Raw genomic sequence first — 19,565 nt, 5'->3', positions numbered from 1 at the left:
TAGTTTCTTGTGTGTCAACTGAATTTCTTTTTTTTTTTTTTATTAATTTATTTTTATTACAGATGTTTCTCCTTTTTCCCCCCTTTGACACCCTCCTCCCCACCCCCCACCCCACCCCCGTCCCTAGCTTTGTTGTCCATGTCCATTGGTTATGCGTACATGCATATAAGTTCTGTGGTTTACCTCTCCCCCACCACAACCCCCTCTTCTGAGGTTTGTCAGTCTGTACCCTACTTCTATGTCTCTGGTCTATTTTATTCATCAGTTTAGTTTATTATATTCCACAAATAAGTGAGATCATGTGATATTTGTCAGCTGAATTTTGTGAGAATAAAATCTTCTCGTTGTTTCCTTTACTCACTGTGCAGTGCATTGTTATTTCCGGAGAAAGTGGTGCTGGGAAGACTGAAAGTGCTCATCTTTTAGTTCAGCAGCTGACAGTGCTTGGAAAGGTACAGTTTATTTTTTATCTGCCCTCATAGAAATATTTGTGACATATCAGAGCCTAATATAACTTATTAGATGAATATTCAGTAATTCCCACATTTAATAATGCACAGAAATTATAAAACACAATCGTTATCCTTTGTGAGTTTAAAATATAATGAATAATATAAAAAGCATATGCTCTATTTTGAGGATATTCTAACTTCCCTCACTCTTAGTTGGCAAAGCTTTGTAAATGTGATTTTCTCTCTTTTTAGCATCAACACATTCACTGAATGCTTCTGTTACTTTGTCTCCTTTGCTTACTAGTAGATTAAAGAGGAGTCAATATTACAAAACCAACTGTATTTATATATTATACATATATAACAGGAATGATCAATTGGAAATTGAAACTTTTACAAAGCACCAAAAGACATGAACTATTTAAATCTACTCTTTATAAAACATATACAAGAGTTGTATGCTAAAAAGTAGAAAAAGTTGATAAAAGACCTAAACAAATGGAGAGATGTACCATGTTCATGGATTAAAAGCCTCAATATTATTAAGTCAGTTCTCCACAAATTGATCCATATATTCAAATCAATTACAATAAAAACTCCAACATGGTTTGTTTTTTTTTGTAGAGATTGACAAGCTGAATCAAAATTTTATATGGAAAGGCAAAGGATCTATAATAACCAAATATTTTTTTAAAAGAACAAAATTGGAGCATTAATATTACCTGATTTTGAGACTTACTATGAAGCTGCAGTAGGTGTTAGATACAACATAAAAAGCATAATCCATAAAGGGAAAAATTGGATTTCACCAAAATTAAGAATTTCTGTTCTCTGAATGACATTGTTATGAAAGTGGAAACTACAAGCTATGGATTCAAAGAAACTGTTTGCATGTCACGCATCCAATAAAAGATTGTATCCTTAAGAAATATATTGAAAAATTCTTAAAACTCAATAATAAGAAATCAAAAAATTAAAAAATGAACAAAAAGCCCTGGCCAGTTTGGCTCAGCAGTTAAGGGTCAACCTGCCACAGACCAGTCACAGGTTCGATTCCCAGTCAAGGGCACATACCTCAGTTGGGGGTTTGATTCCTGGCCCCAGTCGGGGTTGTGCAGAAGGCAACCAATTGATGTGTGTGTCTCTTTCTGTCCCTCCCTCCCTCCCTCCCACTGTATCTAAAAAAAAACATCAATGGAAAAATATCCTCGGGTGAGATTTTTTTTTTTTAAGTACGAAAGGACATTATTACAGACCTAGCCGGATAACTCAGTTGGTTAGAGCATAATCCCTATATGCTAAGGTTTGGGGTTTGATCCCTGGTTGGAGCACATACAAGAATCAATTAATGGCCCTGGCAGTTAGAGCGTTGGCCCATAGACTGAAGGTTGTGGGTTTGATTCCCGGTCAAGGGCATGTACCTGGGTTGCAGGATTGATCTCTGGCCCTGGTAGGGGTCGTGCAATCAGTATTTCTCTCTCACTTAGATGTTTCTCTATCTCTCTCAAATTAACTTTTTAAAAAAGAACACTGTTATAAGCAATGAATGAATCTTATTAGATGAGATTTAGATAAATTTCAAATGCATTATACTGGGTTGAAGAAGCCAAGTTTAGAAGAGCACATACCGTATGATTCAATTTATATGTCATTCTTGTAAGTTTGAAATTACAGGGACAGAAACAGATCAGTGATTATTATGGGCTAGGGATGGAGAGAAGTGTTGACTAAAAAGGGTAATGATGCAATTTTGAGGGTGATGAAATTGTTTTACGTGTTGATTATAGTGGGGGTTATATGATTGTATATGTAAAAATCTTTCAGAACTTTACACTGTAAAGGGTGAATCTTACTTTATGTAAATTATATCTTAATTTTTTGGAAAGAGAAGTTAATGATAGACAATTGGTTTGATCTTTTTTTTTCTTAGGTGCAGTCCTTGAAATGAGATAGGTCAAGAATTACATGTTCTTATTAGGCTAATAGCTTTAAAAAACCATGTGCACAACATTGTCCCTGTGAAATTTTTTATTATGATCTACATAGTTACAATTAGTCATGTTAAAATTTTTGTCATCACTGTGATTATAGGAGTCTTGTGTTACAAGGTACTGTGGATACAAACCTAACCTCTCTATTCAAGGGTGAGCATAGTGTCAAAACACTGCTTAACTGAATCTAGTTCACTTTCAACATAATGAGTTGGAAAAATTCCATGTTCCTATTAAAAATCAATTAAATTGCTTCAGTATTTTCAATCATGTGTATTGGTATGGAATAGAAATGTACTTTGCTCAATGGATTACTGTGATCTCTACCAACCAGACTTGTGACCACCAGAAGAGCCAGAAGAGACCAGGCAGACACACAGGCCTCAGGGCTGTCATCTCAGTTACCGCCCTCCCCTCTCCCCTTGCCCATCACTCCCCCTCTCTTTACACTTAGGATAAGTATCATTCTAAATGGTTTTAAATACAGTGAAATAAGATGTAATTTTAGAGGAGAGGGGTGGTGAGGCACCACATACTGTCCTGACATAGAAGATTTGAACACCTGAATTAATTTACTCGAGTCTTTGCAATAGAAGGGACTTTGCCATTCTTTCTTGATTTGTGGGCCGATAGAGGTCCTTATCAATAATAGAATATTGTTTTGTAAATGTCAGCAAACTTGTTTGTATAATCTCTTTATCTTGTTCCAGATCCAATAATATGATCTAATATTATTTGGGGATGGTCACATATACACCCATAGCTCAGAATCCTACCCATATCAGATTTTATCATGTCTTTTACTTATCTTCTTGATAAAGATTTAACACATACAAATATGGGATGTTTGGTGGGTTGAATTCATATTTGTAATATACAGTTCTCAAAACCTCACTTTGCAGGTCCCTGATGTTTAATATAGGTGGATGAAGATTTTCTCACCTTTTTTATGGGTGCAAGTCCAGCCCCACACATTTTAAAGAGTCAAGTTTGTTTCAATTCTTGTTTTTCTCTTCTTTTCAACCATAATTGCCTCTTATAGAAAATAGCCAAAGTCTTAATATGCCCTTGAAACCACACTGTGGCCCTGGCCAGTTTGGCCCAGCGGTTAGAACATCAGCCTGCAGTTCCGAGAGACCCGGGTTCGGTTTCCACTAAGGGCATGTACCTCAGTTGCAGTTTGTCCCCGGCCCTAGTTGGGTCGTGCGGGTGGCAACCACTTGATGTGTCCCTTTCATATTGATGTTTCTTTCTCTCTTCCTCTCTTTCCCTTCCACTCTATCAGAACAAAAAAAAAAAAAAAAAAGGAAAAATGTCCTCAGGAAAGGATAAAAAACAAACGAACAAAAAATCCACACTATGAATATCCCTTCCAGCACACCTACATTCTACTGTAGCCTATGTTCCAGTAGTACCTCCCGTTCCTCTCCCCGACATACAAATGCTCCATACCTTTGATACAGCTTCGCTCAGCAAGGTATTACACTGCACTTCAACTACTTGATCCAAATTTCTACCAAGATATGAGGGATTGATACTCCTTCAACTTCTCAGAATAGAGGATGCTTTTCTAAAAGTGGTTGGCTTTTTGCTCTGGCCAGTTTGGCTCAGTGGTTAGAGCATTGGCCTGCAGTCCAGAGAGACCGGGTTCAGTTCCTGCTAAGGGCATGTACCTCAGTTGCGTTTTGTCCCCGGCCCTGGTTGGGTCGTGTGGGTGGCAGCCATTCGATGTGTCCCTTTCATATCGATGTTTCTCTCTCTCTCCCTCCCACTCTATCTGAACAAAAAATGGAAAAATATCCTCAGGTGAGGATAATAAATAAATAAATAAATAAATAAATAAATAAATGCGGTTGGCTTTTAATCAAAATAAATTTCTACTTGGTAGAATTTCACGTACAGTGATAAAGACAAGGTTACACTTGTTTGAGGGGAGGAGAATGTGAGCTAGGGTAGGAAACATACAGCGACAGTAGACCTTCAGAGGGCTTCCACTCCTCCATCTACACTTCGAAACTGTTCTCAGTTTTCTCAGTTCTCAGTAACTGCTTCCTTTCCTCTGCTTTTGAATTTATAAATTATCTTAATTGCCTTAGTTGCAGAGTTAGCAGCATCCATGAATGCAAGGGAAATGTTTCAGGATCTGGGGAACATTTAGATGGGGGCCTAAGAAGGTAGAGGAAGAATAACAAAATAAGAGGTGTACCCCAGAATGCATAAATTGTATTGGCAAATTAGGCACTGAGGGGAACTGTATTTGAATAGAAAAAGCACAGAACATCTTTTAGCCCCTCTAAGGAAGCAAGTGGGTGAATACATATACAGTAGGAGAGAAATAGGCCAGGTTGTAACATCTGGCAGTGCACCAAGAATATGCTCATATCCATATCTATTTATATCTGCATAAAATGCTTATCAAAGAAGAAACATTATATATAAAATTATTTTTTTTACATTTTTAAATATATCTTGACATTTTTCTAGGCTAATAACATAACCCTTCAAGAGAAGATTTTACAAGTAAACAATTTGGTGGAAGCCTTTGGAAATGCCTGCACTATTATAAATAAAAATTCCAGCCGATTTGGAAAATATTTAGAAATGAAATTTTCCTCTTCTGGAGCTGTAGTGGGAGCACAGATTTATGAATACCTTCTGGAGAAATCCCGAGTTATCCACCAAGCCCTGTGAGTTCATATCAAATACCTAAATTCTGGGAAACAAGCGAAGATATGCGCATAAAAAACATGAATGTCACAAGTGACATGCGTGCCCAAGCAGCACATGTGTTGTAGGTGGCATGCATGTCATAAGCAACATGTTTTCTTAGTGACATCTGTGACATGCATGTCATTGGTGACTATGTGTCCCGAAAAGTGTGCCCTAAATGACATGTGTGTTGTAAATGGAACTGTGTTTCTTCTGGCAGTTTGCAGCTGAATGACAAAATTTCTTTTCTAGCCTAATGTTTCCAAAACATCTGTTTGCTATTGTTAAGAGGAAACTATAGTCACAGCATCAGATTTCCACCCTGGTAGCTATATTATTTTTTTTAAGTGTGGCTTTTCCCTTGGTTTTATGCTAAACATATCTAGATTGTAATAAAATGTCATATGTTAAATTCATGGAAACACGAGCTCTTGTTATGTATTAGCACATTATTATTTAATATAAGTGCCTTCAAATTTGCTATCATTCAACTGTGAGTAAATTGTTAATATAAGTTGCCTGGAGTCCAGCTCCCAAGCTCAGTCCTCAGTGTGGAAAATTATCTTTTGGTCCTCAATTTAGAATATATAAGGAAAGAATATTAGACAAATGTGGTTTTTAATTTTGGCTTTATGACATGTAGGTCTACTTTGGGTAAGATATTTAAAATTTAGCCAGGCTGGCATGGCTCAGTGGTTGAGCATCGACCCATGCACCAAGAGGTTACCAGTTTGATTCTCAGTTAGGGCACATGCCCAGGTTGTGGGCCCGATACCCAGTGGGGGGCATGCAGGAGGAGGCCAGTCAGTGTTCTCTCTCATTGATTTTTCTATCTCTCTCTCATGCTTCTTTCCTCTCTCTCTCAAATCAATAAAGAAAAAATATTAAAAAGTAAATAAAACAAATAATTAAAAGTACTGTTTCATGAATATTCTATGGAACCTATGAATGCTAAGCTGTACTGTTGGCTTTCTAAGCCTTACTGTTGGCCACTTTGTCAAAGATTCAACCGTTTCACAGGTGGGGTAAGCCACACCCTTGAGAGGATTTTGCCACAGTTTTGAGGGAGTTTGAGGCCTTGGCTACATAGGTGATCCCCAGGATCTAGGGCAGGTGAACACACATAAGACAGCCCTGAGGACCTTCCTGCAAATGGCTGGGCGGGACTCTGAAGAAGTATTACAAGATACACAGTTAGGGTTGTGGCCAGAGACAAAGAAATACTATTTGGTGACTTACTGAGACCCTGCTTGTCCCCAGGCCATTCTGACCTGGGAAGCTCTGGTCATATGAGCATGTATGGGATGCTGTGTATGGTACTGTGCCTACTTAGATACACTTTTGATGTAGTTAGGGCAAGACATGAAATGGATAATTTTTGCTGGTATGTTTTTTCCTGTTTCTTTAACTTTCTGAATGTTTATCTACTAAAGGTCAATATATTTTCTATAGCATCATCAGGCCCTGTCAGATTACAGTTCTCAGTAAACGTAAACTGATAATTAAAGAGAAAACCTCTGGACTGACAAACCTCAAAGGGAGAGGATGTGGGAGGGCGGGAAGAGATAAACCAAAGAACTTACATGCATATATGCCTAACCAATGGACACAGACCACAATATGGCAGGGGGAGGAGAAGACAGGAGCAAGGAGGAAGGTGTAAATGTCAGGAAGAGGAGCAACATCTGTAACAAAAAAACTAATTTGTTTTAAAAAAAAACAACCTCTGCCCTGGTTTTTGTGCTCAGTGGTTAGAGCATTGGCCCATGAACTGAAGAGTTGCAGGTTGGATCCCTGGCCCATGAAAGAAGCAGCCAATCTATATATCCCTTTTACATTGATGTTTTTTCTCTCTCTCCCCACCCCTTCTTCCCCTTCCTTGCACTCTCTTGAAAAAAACTCAATAGAAAAAATATTCTCGAGTGAGGATTAACAACAACAAAAAAGAGAAAAACTCCAATTTTGTGTGTCTACATTTATGAGTCATTTTTCTAATTGTACCCTGGGTATTTAAGTGTTAAAGGTGACACACAGAACAATCGTGATTTCATTACAAAGCAAACTGAAGTATATGCTGTGCTACTCTTAGAGAGTTTTGTTGTTCCTGTGGTGAGAAAAGACAACACCTACATTTTTCGTTTTGTTTTAACCATGCCTGTGCACAGTGTTAGTGTTCACTGAAGTGTTCCTGGTGACTGCAATAGGTCAGGCAAGGGTGTGGAGAGGTAGATGCCTCACTTCAACATCTGAGCCAGTGGACCGCCCTTGTCACGATGCTCACCTTCCTTTGCTTTCATGACTGGATTCCCTGATTCCTCTCAAAGCTCTGAATTTTTCTCCCCTCACTTAGATTCATCCACCCATTTCCAAAATGTGTACTGTTCTTGGGGTGTTTCTCTTTTTTGTCCTTGATACCTCTCTTTCTATACACACACACGCACATGCACACGCACATGTACACATACACACTTGGTTCTGTTTCTCTGGAGAACCCTGAGAACACAGTGGCCAAGAAGGGTGCTTGTGCAGCAACAATTTAGTGTCTCCTGACCCTGTCGTCTGGTAACATCCAAAACTGTGTGATGGGCTGAGTGCCTTATTCCAACTGAAAGAGGAGTAATATAAAAGATATAAAGATAGCAAGGCCTTAGGATTTGAGAATATAATTTAGCACCTGTAGGAGGAAACATTCTATGCCCCAACCCCATTCTCAAAGCCTGGTGACAATGGAGTAAGATAGTGGGGTGAAGGTTTAGGACCACCTCAAATAAGAGGAAGGTGCAGGGAAGATGAGGAGGGCAAAGCCACAAGACAGATGCAAACCCCCAGAGTCTCCAAATGGCCATGATGATCTTCAGAATAAAAGTGAAGCAGGGCCAAAGGAGGACAATGAAGACTGTGAACCTGTAAAGCAGGAAGACAGTTAATTGTTTCTCAAGGGAACTTGCCTGACCTTGGAGAGAATGTGTGATCCATTCCAGGGACCCTCCAGAGCAAAAGGAAGACAAGGAATGGAGGAGAAAGGGGACTCTGAGGTCTCAGAAGTTATGTCTGGACCATCCTGAGCCAGAAACTCACCCTGTTATGACCCTTATTCCCTTAATTGTATTATTCTGGAATCTCAGAAATGCTGTCTATATGCAGAACCCCAGAGTCATGGAACTTGAATTCATGAGAAACTGATTCCTCATCGGTGAGAAAACAGAGTCCCACAAAGTCGGTGTAACAATGTGGTGAGAGACATGGGCTTTGGGGTCCAACAGCCTTGGGTTGAATCCAGTTTAGCCATCAACTCTGACCTGAGAGATTTATAGCTGCTCTAAGCCTCATGTTTCCTGTATGTAAAATGAGGGAAGTGCATGACTAATAACCAGGGGATTATGGCAGGTAAATGAGGTAATGTAGTACTTATGCTCTGGCATGCTGTCTCTATATTATTAATTTGTTCCTTTTTCTGTCTGCTCCACTAGCAAGTCAACTCCAAGAAAATAGGGCCTTTTGACTGCTCCTGCTGCATCTAACAGTGCCTGGTAGTCACACACAAATAGGTGTTAAGTGATTCATATAAAATGCTTAGTAGTGTCCAGAATTCAATGACAGTGATTGTTGAAAATAATTACAGTAACAACCAAAGAAAGCCAAAATCCAGTATCCTGGGAAGCCCATGTTGATACTTACAGTTGCTGTTGTTCTGATAATTATATTGGCAAGTAATTTCAATAATTAATAAATATTCATATTAACCACCTTACCAAAAATGTCTTCTTTTTTTAGTGGAGAAAAAAACTTCCATGTTTTTTACTATATCTATGCTGGTTTAGCTGAAAAGAAGAAACTGGCCCATTACAAACTATCTGAAAATAAGCCTCCCAGTTAATTCAGCAAGTTGTACTTTTCATAAATGGTACTTTTAATTTCTACTTAATTTTAGATTTTTACTCATTCTTGCATATATTTTCAGATACCTACAAAATGACCACCTCAGAACAGTATAAGACATGACAAATAATGGTGTCTATAAATCTTAGTATGAATTAATTGAGCAATGCTTCAAAGTCATAGGTTTCACAATGGAGGTGAGTATGAAAGACATATGGAACCCTTCAGGAAGTATTGTTTTATCATCACTATTTGCAAGAGTCAGCATTTATTGAATGATTAAAAATATCAAGCATTATGCTAAGTGCTTTACATGGTAATCCTTTATTTATTTATTTTTCTTTATTAATTTTAGAGTGAGGAAGGGAAAGGGAGAGAAAGATAGAAACATTAATGAGAAAGAACATCAATTGGCTGCCTCTTGCATGTCCCCTACTGGGGACCAGGCCCACAACCCAGCCATGTGCCCTGACTGGGAATCAAACTGGCAACCTCTTAGTGTATGGGTCGACACCCAGCCACTGAGTCACACCAGCCAGGCTATATGGTCATCCTTTTAATTACTCAAATAACCTCATGAAATGACTATAATTATATTTACTTTATGAATAAGGAAACAATGGCCTTGAGATATAAACTAATTTGGTTTTGTTCTTAATCTTTTATTTTACTTATATTTGCATCTCCTGCATATATTACATGTTACACAGATGCATAAATATGATCATATTACATGTTCTTTTCTTAATGCAGTCTTTATATAACAACTCTATTAACATAATTCATATACCATACAAGTCAGACATTTAAAAGTAAATCTTAACGATTCTTAGTGTATTCACAAATGTCTTCATCCATTACCATCATCATTTCTAGAATGTTTTTGTGCTCTAAATTTTTCATTTCAAAAAGAAACATGCTGGAAGTGGTTCCTCCTCTTTTTGATCCCATCTCTGCTTTCTATCACTCTTAATCTTTTTATTCTGGACATTTCACTGATTTCTCTCATTTCTTATAATGTTTTCAAGCTTTATCCATGTTGTAGCACTTATCATTATTTATTTTTATTGTTGAGTAAATACTCCATGTTATGGCTATACCTTGTGTTGCTTATCCATTCATCAGTTCATGGACATTTTTTTATCCTCACCTGAGGATATTTTTGCATTTATCTTCAGATAGAGCGGGAGGGAGAGAGAGAGAAACATCAATGTGAGAGAAACATATCGAGTGGCTGCCACCCACATGACCCTAACCAAAGCCAGGGGAAAAACTTCAACTGAGGTACATGCCCTTAGCAAGAACTGAACCCAGGACTCTCTTGTTTGTGGGCTGACTCTCTAAACACTGAGCCAAACCAGCAAGGGCAGTTCATGGACATTTAGGTGGCTTCCATTTTTGGCCATTATGAATAATACTGCTATGAACATTCATTTACACTTTTTGTGTGGACATGTTTTTATTTCTGTTTGGTATATAATTAAGAGTGGAACTACTGGGTCATAGAGTAACACTATGCTTAACCTTCTGAGGAACTGCCAGACTTTTCCAAAGCGGATGTACAGTCTTACATTCCAACCAGCAGTGTATGAGGTTCTAGTTTCTCCCTCTCTTCCCCAGCACTTACTATGATGTCTGTTTTTATCATAGCCATCCTGGTGGGTGTGAAGTGGTATATCATTGTGGTTTTATTTGCTTCCCTAATCGCTTACAATGCTGAAATTCTTTTCATGTACTTATTGGCTTCTGGTCTTGGTTTAAAGTTTTTCCTATCTCTAGATTGTACATATAGTCTCCCAGATTTGGTTATAAATTTTAAAAGATTATTTGTCTTTAATCCATTTGAAATGTATTTTTTGTAGTACCAGATAGAGCACTACTTCTGTTTTCTTCCACATGGACTTGTGCTTCACTGTAATTCAAGGCTATACCCTTTTGCCACTGCATTGACTGATCCTATATTAAGGCCTTATATAACATGGAGTCCATTTCTAATATACCTATTTTATCCACCAATTTATGGTTCTACTTCTATACCAATATCTGTTGGCTTGACTAGAGTGGTTTGATAATATGTTTTTCTAATAAGGAATCCTGCTGGTAATGTAAGTCCTGTTATCACTTTTCATGGCTCTTATTAGCTCTTGTCTGGCATTTATTTGTCCAAATAAACTTTGACTATTCAATTCTCAGAACCCCAGTTGGAATTCTAATTAGAATTATATTAACTTTATATATTAATTCAGGGGCATTGCCATATTTTGATGTTATGTCTTCTCATCCCTAATCATGATATGCTATTCCATTTGCTTAGATGTTGCTTTTTGTTAAGATTTTTGGTGTTATTCTAAATTAAATATTTTTCCTCTCATTGGTAGCCTTTTCGAAGTATATAATCTTATCATCAGCAAAAAAAATACTTTTTTCCCTCTTTTCTACATTATGCCAGTCATTTCTTTTTCTTTTGTACACTTAGAGCATCTAAGATATATTAAGCAATAAAAACTTAGACAGGGAGACAAGCTGTAATTATTATTGCTTAATATGTCTTAGATGCTCTACCTAATACATAGAAACAAATACAGGGAGGCTGCCAAACTGAGGAGACAAAGAAACATGTCCCAATTGAAAGAACAAAATAAAACTCCAGAGAAAAAACTAAACAAAATGGAGACAAGCAAGCTACTAGATATAGAATTAAAAATACTGGTTATAAGAATGCTCAATGAACATAGGGGAGAAATAGATGAACTTAGTGAGAACTTCAACAGCACAAACAAGACATGGAAACCATAAAAAAGAATGCATCAGAAATGAAGAATACATTACAGGAAACCAAAAGTGGGTAGATGAAAGAGAAGCAAAGCAGAGAGTTGGAAGATAATGAGGCAGAAAACAATCAAAACAGCAAAAAGAAAAAAAAATCCAAATACATGAGGATATTATAAGGAGCCTCTGGGACACCTTCAAGCATACCAGCTTCAGATCATGGGCATGCCAGAAGGAGAAGAGAGAGGAAGAAATTGAAAACCTATTGAAAAAATAATGATGGAAAACTTCTATAACCTGGTGATGGAAATAGACAAACAAGTCCAGGAAGTACAGAGTCCTAAACAAGATGAACCCAAAGAGGCTCACACCAAGATGTGTCATAATTAAAATGCCAAATGTTAAAGACAAATAGAACCTTAAAAGCAGTTAGTTACCTACAAGGGAGCACCCATAAGACTGTCAGCTGATATCTCAATAGATACTTTACAGGCCAGAAGGGATTAGCATGAAATACTCAAAGTCATGAAAAGCAAAGCCCTACAATCAAAATTACTTTACAGAGCAAAGTTATCATTTATAATCAAAGGACATATAAAGAGCTTCCCAGGCAAGTAAAAGCTAAAGGAGTTCATCACCATCAAACCAGTATTACATAAAATGTTAAAGGGTTTTCTTTAAGAAGAAGAAAAAAAACAGATTAAAAATATAAACAATAAAATGGCAATACATACATATCTATCAAAAATTGAATATAAAAAGCTAAGTAAATGAACAAGCAGAACAGAAACAGACTCAGGTGATTGCCAGAAAAAAGGGAGTTTAGGGTATTGGTGAAAAAGGTGAATATAATTGAATAATAAAAAAATTATTAAACAAAACAAAATAATTCACTGAATGTGAATCAGGCTTTTAGATAAACTTTCAGGAAAGTAATATGCAATTTGTTAAAATTTAATTTAATTTAACTGCAGCTTTAAACAGTTATGTTTCTGTTTAAGGCATTTACTGAGATTCCTTGGGTTGGTAGATCTAAGAACTTGAGATAAAAATATATAATTATTCTCTAAAAATTTGGATACATTTATCAGCAGGATATAAAATATATAGATTCTGATATATGGGAAATTAAAAACTCATTTAAATCACATGCAGTGAAGTTAGTGAATCTAATCATTTTATAAATGTTTTTAAGACAAAGTTGACTCCTTCTAAAATGGAAGACTGTCCACAGTAACCTTTAGTCCATTGATTCATTTGCTTGCCAAAAGTGTAATATTTCTAAACATGTATGTGCTCTTGATATAGAGAAAAGTTTGTAGCTAAGTGCATTTTCTCCAAATATGAAGCCATAGACCTTACTACTAAATTCTACAGTCTCATCTTCTCTTTGAAAGCTTTTGGTTCCACCACGGATATTCTTACTGCAGATTTGTGGGAAGGATATTCTCAAGACCTTGACCCTAGGGAATGAGGTATTATCTTTACCAAGTGGGTGAGGTTGGTGAAGAAGGGCAAATGAATGGCTTTTCTTTTTACTTGAAATTAGGACCCTACCTTCATGGGGATGTTTAGATAAGTCAGGGTAATCAGTCCATCAGAAAACATTTTACCTCTTAGAGTTAATTTTTCTAGTGTGGCCTTCCTCCATAGCCAAGAGGAATTCAACTTTGATGAGGAGACTTCCTACCTGGATGTTTTACAGCCCCAATATTTAGAGTCCCTCCTTGAGTTATAAATACATTACTACTGTTTCTAGATGAATCAATTGATTATATATAGAGGGGAGTGAGAGGTTGAGGGAAACTAACAGGCTGTTTCCAGAATCAGCCAAGGAGAAATAACTTCTTTATGGACCAGAAAAGAATTATTGCTGACTTTCCCAAAGAGTTCTCAGTTTCAGCCAGCACACTGAATTATATGGACAAGAGGGATGCAATATTATAGTCAATGGCAAGCAAAGGTTGAATGCATCCTTAATAAAATATGCTACTCACATGAAGTCTTGAGCTGAAAAGTTGAGTAACTGTTTTGGTTTAGAAGTAGAGACTCCAACTTGACCATCCTCATTCTTGAATGATGCGTTCTCTGTGTAGATTCATGGACCCTACCTTGAACTGTGGCCTTATAACACAGACTGTCATTCTATTACTAGTTAACTGCAGCTCAAGTCAGGAAACTCATTGGTTCTGTGGTCTCTAGGCATAAAGGAGATGACTGGGCCCTTCTCTATGTTGATGCATTAAATAGTTTTTAGGCTGTCAAAGCTATTGGAACAAAGAATCCATTGTTTTATAAGATTTCTGAAGCTTTGTGGGAAACCTTGCAGACTCTACTCTTAGCTGTAATATGTTTCTGTGAAGAAATTTTTCTTGGCAAAAAAGGGGCCTGGTTCTTAATGTGGCCAGTATGTAAATTCCATTCCCCTATGCCATCTTTACAAAAGAACAAAAACAACAACAACAAAGAACAAGCAGGCCCTGGCTGGTGGGGGTCAGAGATTAGAGCATTAGCCTGTGGTGCACAGAGACCCAGGTTCAGTACCTGCTAAGGGCACATATCTCGATTGCAATTTGTACCCAACCCTGGTTTGGCCACGCACTTGGCAGCCACTAGATGTCTACCTTTTACAATGATGTTACTTCTCTCTCTCTGTCTTCCTCTGTTTCCCTTCCACTCTATCTGAACAAAAAAATGAAAAAATGTCCTCGGGTGAGGATAAAAAAAGAAAAAGCAGCAGCAGCAGCAAAGGTTGGTGTGGTGACTGGATTGATGTATGAGGACAGGAGAATTTGCTTAACCAATATTAACCTTTGCTGGAGAGTTGGGAGGAAAATGATGGGGACTAAATAGGAGTTAGATAACTGAGAGATCACTAAGCTTGTAGAACTTATTGTGGATATCTAATGTAAAGAGTAGAGTGGTGGATTCCAAAATGGCAGCAGAGTGAATGGAAACTACACAGACCATCTCCCAGGACCTAACTGGAATTACAACTAAAATAAAGACAAATCATTGGGGAAAATCACTAAAAAAGCATCTTGCATGGACCATATAACCAGGGCCACTAAATCGATCCTGGTAGAATTGCAGAGGCATAAGAGAGGGGCTGGGAGCCCACAGACAGCAGTGGTCTTAGCTGTGAGGAGTGCCCTCAAGGTTAAAATCTCAAGCCCATTACACAGCACAGAGGTTCAGGAATAAGTGCTAAAATAGCCACAGCCACTCACCTTGGGCTCCAGCAAAGGGAAGGCGGACAGGACCAGACCTGTGTGGAGACACTAGGGATTAGGAGGGTACTCAGAGCTTTTGTTGACTTGTGGCCACATAAGATGGTGGCCATTTTACACCTTCCCAGGGCTCTGGGGAGAAGTGGCGGCCTCTCCCTAGGACATTCAACCCCACCCAGGTGAACCAATAAAATGTAAATTGCTCATTAACAACCATCATCTGCTCCACCCTTGGGAAATCCTCTTATGCAGAACACCTGAGGGAGTTTTTTATTCTACTGAGAATCCAAGACTCTTCAAGTAACCCAAACTGATAGCCTCAAGGCAAAATGCTAGAGGATAACTAAACCATTCCTGGGCTTGCAAAGCTATTCAGGAAAGTAAGACTTGACAGTGGAGTTTAACATGGGTCCTCTCACTCTCAGCCAAACTTAGTAGAGGAAGCCACAAACAGCAGAACACCAACACCCACAGGAAAAATGTGGCAGGTTCCAAAACCCACTAAGATAGCCAAAATGGTGGAAAACCCAGAAACAAATCTTAAATAAAAGAACAAGAGACCTCTAGTAAAGAGGAGATAAATGAAATGCAGTTAAGCAAGTTATCAGAGGTAGAATTCAGAGCCATAATCTTGAGGAAGCTCAACAGCATGAGTAAGGACATCAACACCATAAGTAAAGATATCAAAACATTGAAAATCAACCTGGTGGAAATGAAAAACCAAAAAAAGAAATGAAGAATGAGATACCAGAAATAAAAAACACATTGTAATAACTAAACAGCAAAATAGAGAAAGCTGAGGACTGGGTCAGTGAATTAGAACACAGAGTAAAAAAAAATTGACCAATCAGAAAACCAAAAGAAAAAACAGGAAGACAACTTAAGAGAAGCATAGGACACCTGAAAACGCAATAATATTCCCATCATAAGAGTCCCTGAAGAAGAAGAAAATGAACAACGGTTAGAGAATATATTTGAAGAAATAGTGACAGAAAACTTTTTTAACTTGGTGAAGGAAGAAGGCAAGTTCAAGAAGCACAGAGACCCCCAAGTAAGAAGAACCCAAACAGGCCCACACCAAGACACAGTAATTAAAATGCCAAAAATTAAAGACAAAGAGAGAATCCTAAAGGCAGCAAGACATAAGCAACAGTTTACCTACAAAGGAACACCCATAAGCCTATATCAGCTGACTTCTCAACAGAAACACTATAGGCCAGAAGGGGATGGCATAAAGTAATCAAGGTCATGAAAAACAAGGATCTGAATCCAAGACTACACTACCCAGCAAGGCTATCATTCAAAATAGAAGGTCAAATAAAGAGCTTCCCAGACAAAAAAGGCTATGAAAACACATTAGCACCAAACCAGTACTGCAAGAAATATTAAAATGACTGCTGTAATTAGTAGAAGAAATAGGAAGAAAAATATAACCACAATAAACGAAACTGGCAATAAATAAGTACATATCAATAATCACCTTAAAAGGAAATAAACTAAAAGCTCCAATTAAAAAAAACACACAAAATAGTTGATTGGATAAGAAAGCATGACTTGCCCTGGCCAGTTTGGTTCAGCTGTTGAGCATACCCCTGTGGACCAGGGAGTCCCAGGTTTTGTTCCTCTTAGGGAAAAGTACCACAAGAAAAAAAAAAAGCATGACTCATATATATGTTGTTAACAAGAGACCCACATTACAAGAAAACATTCATATAGGTTGAAAGTGAAGGGATGAAAAAATAATCTTCCAAGCAAACAGAAAGGAAAAAAAGCTGGATAGCAATACTCACATCTGATAGAATAGATTTCAAAATGAAGGCCATACATAGAAACAAAGGTTAGTACATAATATTGAAAGGATCTATCAAACAGAAAGATATAATCTTGGAAAACATATATGCACCCAATATAGGAGCAGCAAAATATATTAAAAATCTCCTGGATGACTTCAAAGGAGAAATCTACAGCATTACAATCATAGCAGGAATTTAACACCCCGCTTACATTACTAGATAGATCCTCTAGACAAAAAACTAACAAGCAAACATAGACTTTAAATGAAACACTAGACCAAATAGATTTAATAAATATCTACAGAAAATTACACCCCAAAACTGCAGAATTCACATTCATCTCAAGTGCACATGGGACATTCTCAAAGATGGACCACATGTTAGTACACAAACTAAGTCTCTGCAAGTTCAAGAAGATTGAAGTTATATCAAGCATCTTCTAAGGTCACAATGGCATGAAACTAAAAATCAATTGCAACAAAAACATGCAAAGACATTGGAACACATGGAGGCTAAATAGCATGTTATTAAATATGGGTTAACAAGGAGATCAAAGAAGAGATTAAAAACTCCTGGAAACCAATGAAAATGAACAAACAACACTAAATCTATGGGATGTAGTGAAAGCACTTCTGAGAGGAAACTTTATAGCACTACAGGCCTATCTCAAGAAACAAGAAAAATATATAATAGACTATCTAAACTCACAACATAAAAATCTATAAAGCAAACAAAAAGAAAACTTCAGAGCAAGTACAAGAAAGGAAATAGTAAAAATCAGAGCAAAATTAAATGACATAGAGACCAAAAAAAAAAAAAAAATTCAAAGGATCAATGAAACAAAGAGCTGATTTTTCGAAAAGATAAACAAGACTGATGGACCCTTAGCTAAACAAAAACAGAGAGAACCCAAATACACAAAATCAGAAATGAAAGAGGACAAGTAACAACTGACACCACAGAAATACAAAAGATCATTAACAACTACTGTGAACAATTATATGGCAACAAATTCGACAATCTAAGCAAAATGGACAAATTTCTAGAAACATAGTCTCCCAAAATTGGACCAGAAAGAGATAGAAAACTTGACCAGACCAATAACAACTAAGGAACTTGAAGATGTAATCAAGACTCTCCCAGCAAACAAAAGCCCAGGCCCAGATGGCTTCATGGGGAAGTTTTACCGAACATTCAAAGAAGAACTAACACCCATTCTCCTCAAACTATTTCAAAAAATTCAAGAAGAAAGACTTCCAAACTGGTTATATGAGGCCAGCATAATTCTAATTCCAAAACCAGAAAAAGACACTACAAAGAAAGAAAACTACAGGCCAATATCCCTGATGAACATAGATGCCAAAATCCTGAACAAAATACTAGCAAATCGGATCCAGCAATACATCAAAAAAATTATTAGCATGACCAAGTGGGATTCATTCCAGGGATGCAAGGCTGGTACAATATTCACATCAATAAATATGATACACCACATAAACAAAATGAAAGATAAAAACCACATGATCATATCAATAGACACTGAGAAAGCATTTGACCACATCCAGCATCCATTTCTGATAAAAACACTCAGCAACGTGGGAATAGAGCGATCATATCTCGACATAATAAAGGCCATGTGTAAAAGACCTACAGCCAACATCATACTAAATGGGCAGAAACTAAAAGCATTTCCCTTAAGAACAGGAACAAGGCAGGGATGCTCACTTTTGCCACTCTTATTTAACATAGTACTGAAAGTCTTAGCCACAGCAATCAGACATGAAGAAAAAAATAAGAGGGATTCAAACTGGAAAGGAGGAAGTAAAACTGTCATTATTCTCAGATGACATGATATTATACATAGAAAACCCTAAAGACTTTATCAAAAATCTACTACACTTAATAAATGAATTTGGCAAAGTAGCAGGATACAAAATTAACATTGAAAAATTGATGGCATTTGTATACACCAATGATGAACTCACAGAAAGAGGAACTAAAAAAAAAAAAATCCATTTACCATTGTGGCAAAAATATTAAGACAGCCAGAAATAAACTTAAGCAAAGAAGTAAAGGGCCTATTTGCTGAAAACTACAGGACATTAAATAGAGAAATAGAGGAAGATATAAAAAAGTGGAAGCACATACCTTGTTCATGGGTTGGAAGAATTAACATCATTAAAATGTCCATATTACCCAAAGCAATTTAATAGATTCAATGCAATTCCCATCAAAATACCAATAACATATTTTGCAGAACTAGTACAAATACTTCAAAAGTTCATATGGAACCAACAAAGACCCTGAATAGCCACAGATATCTTGAAAAAATAGGGGGGATCACAATACCAAATATTAGGTTATACTACAAAGCTACTGTAATCAAAATCCCATTTACCATCATGGCAAAAAATTAAGATACCTTTTTTTGTGAGAGCCTGGTAGTGGCACAAGAACAGGCATAAAGAACAGTGAAACAGAACAGAGAATCCTAAAATTGGCCTACGACATTATGCTCAATTAATACTTGACAAAGATGGCAAGAGCATACAATGGAGTAAAGACAGCTTCTTTCATAAATGGTGTTGGAAAATTGGACAGCTACATGCAAAATAATGAAGCTAGACCATCAATTTATACCATACACAAGAATAAACTCAAAATGGATAAAAGATTTAAATGTGACCCGTGAATCCATAAAAATTCTAGAAGAAAATGTAGGCAACAAAAGTTTGGACTTCA

General features: G+C 37.1%; 1 protein-coding gene across 1 annotated transcript in view; it reads left to right on the top strand.

Moving 5' to 3' along the window:
• MYO3A (myosin IIIA) overlaps positions 1–19,565 on the top strand; it is a 207,743-nt gene that overhangs the window by 100,953 nt on the left and 87,225 nt on the right. The window contains 4 exon segments of the mRNA XM_036268716.1: positions 369–452; positions 4,928–5,130; positions 8,927–9,037; positions 9,114–9,228. Of these exon segments, the coding sequence (XP_036124609.1) occupies positions 369–452; positions 4,928–5,130; positions 8,927–9,037; positions 9,114–9,228 (513 nt within the window).

The sequence above is a fragment of the Molossus molossus genome, unplaced genomic scaffold, assembly GCF_014108415.1.
Source record: "Molossus molossus isolate mMolMol1 unplaced genomic scaffold, mMolMol1.p scaffold_m16_p_1, whole genome shotgun sequence".
NCBI lineage: Eukaryota > Metazoa > Chordata > Mammalia > Chiroptera > Molossidae > Molossus > Molossus molossus.
The sequence above is the reverse complement of the archived record's forward strand: the minus strand, read 5'-3'. Positions and strand labels throughout refer to the sequence as shown.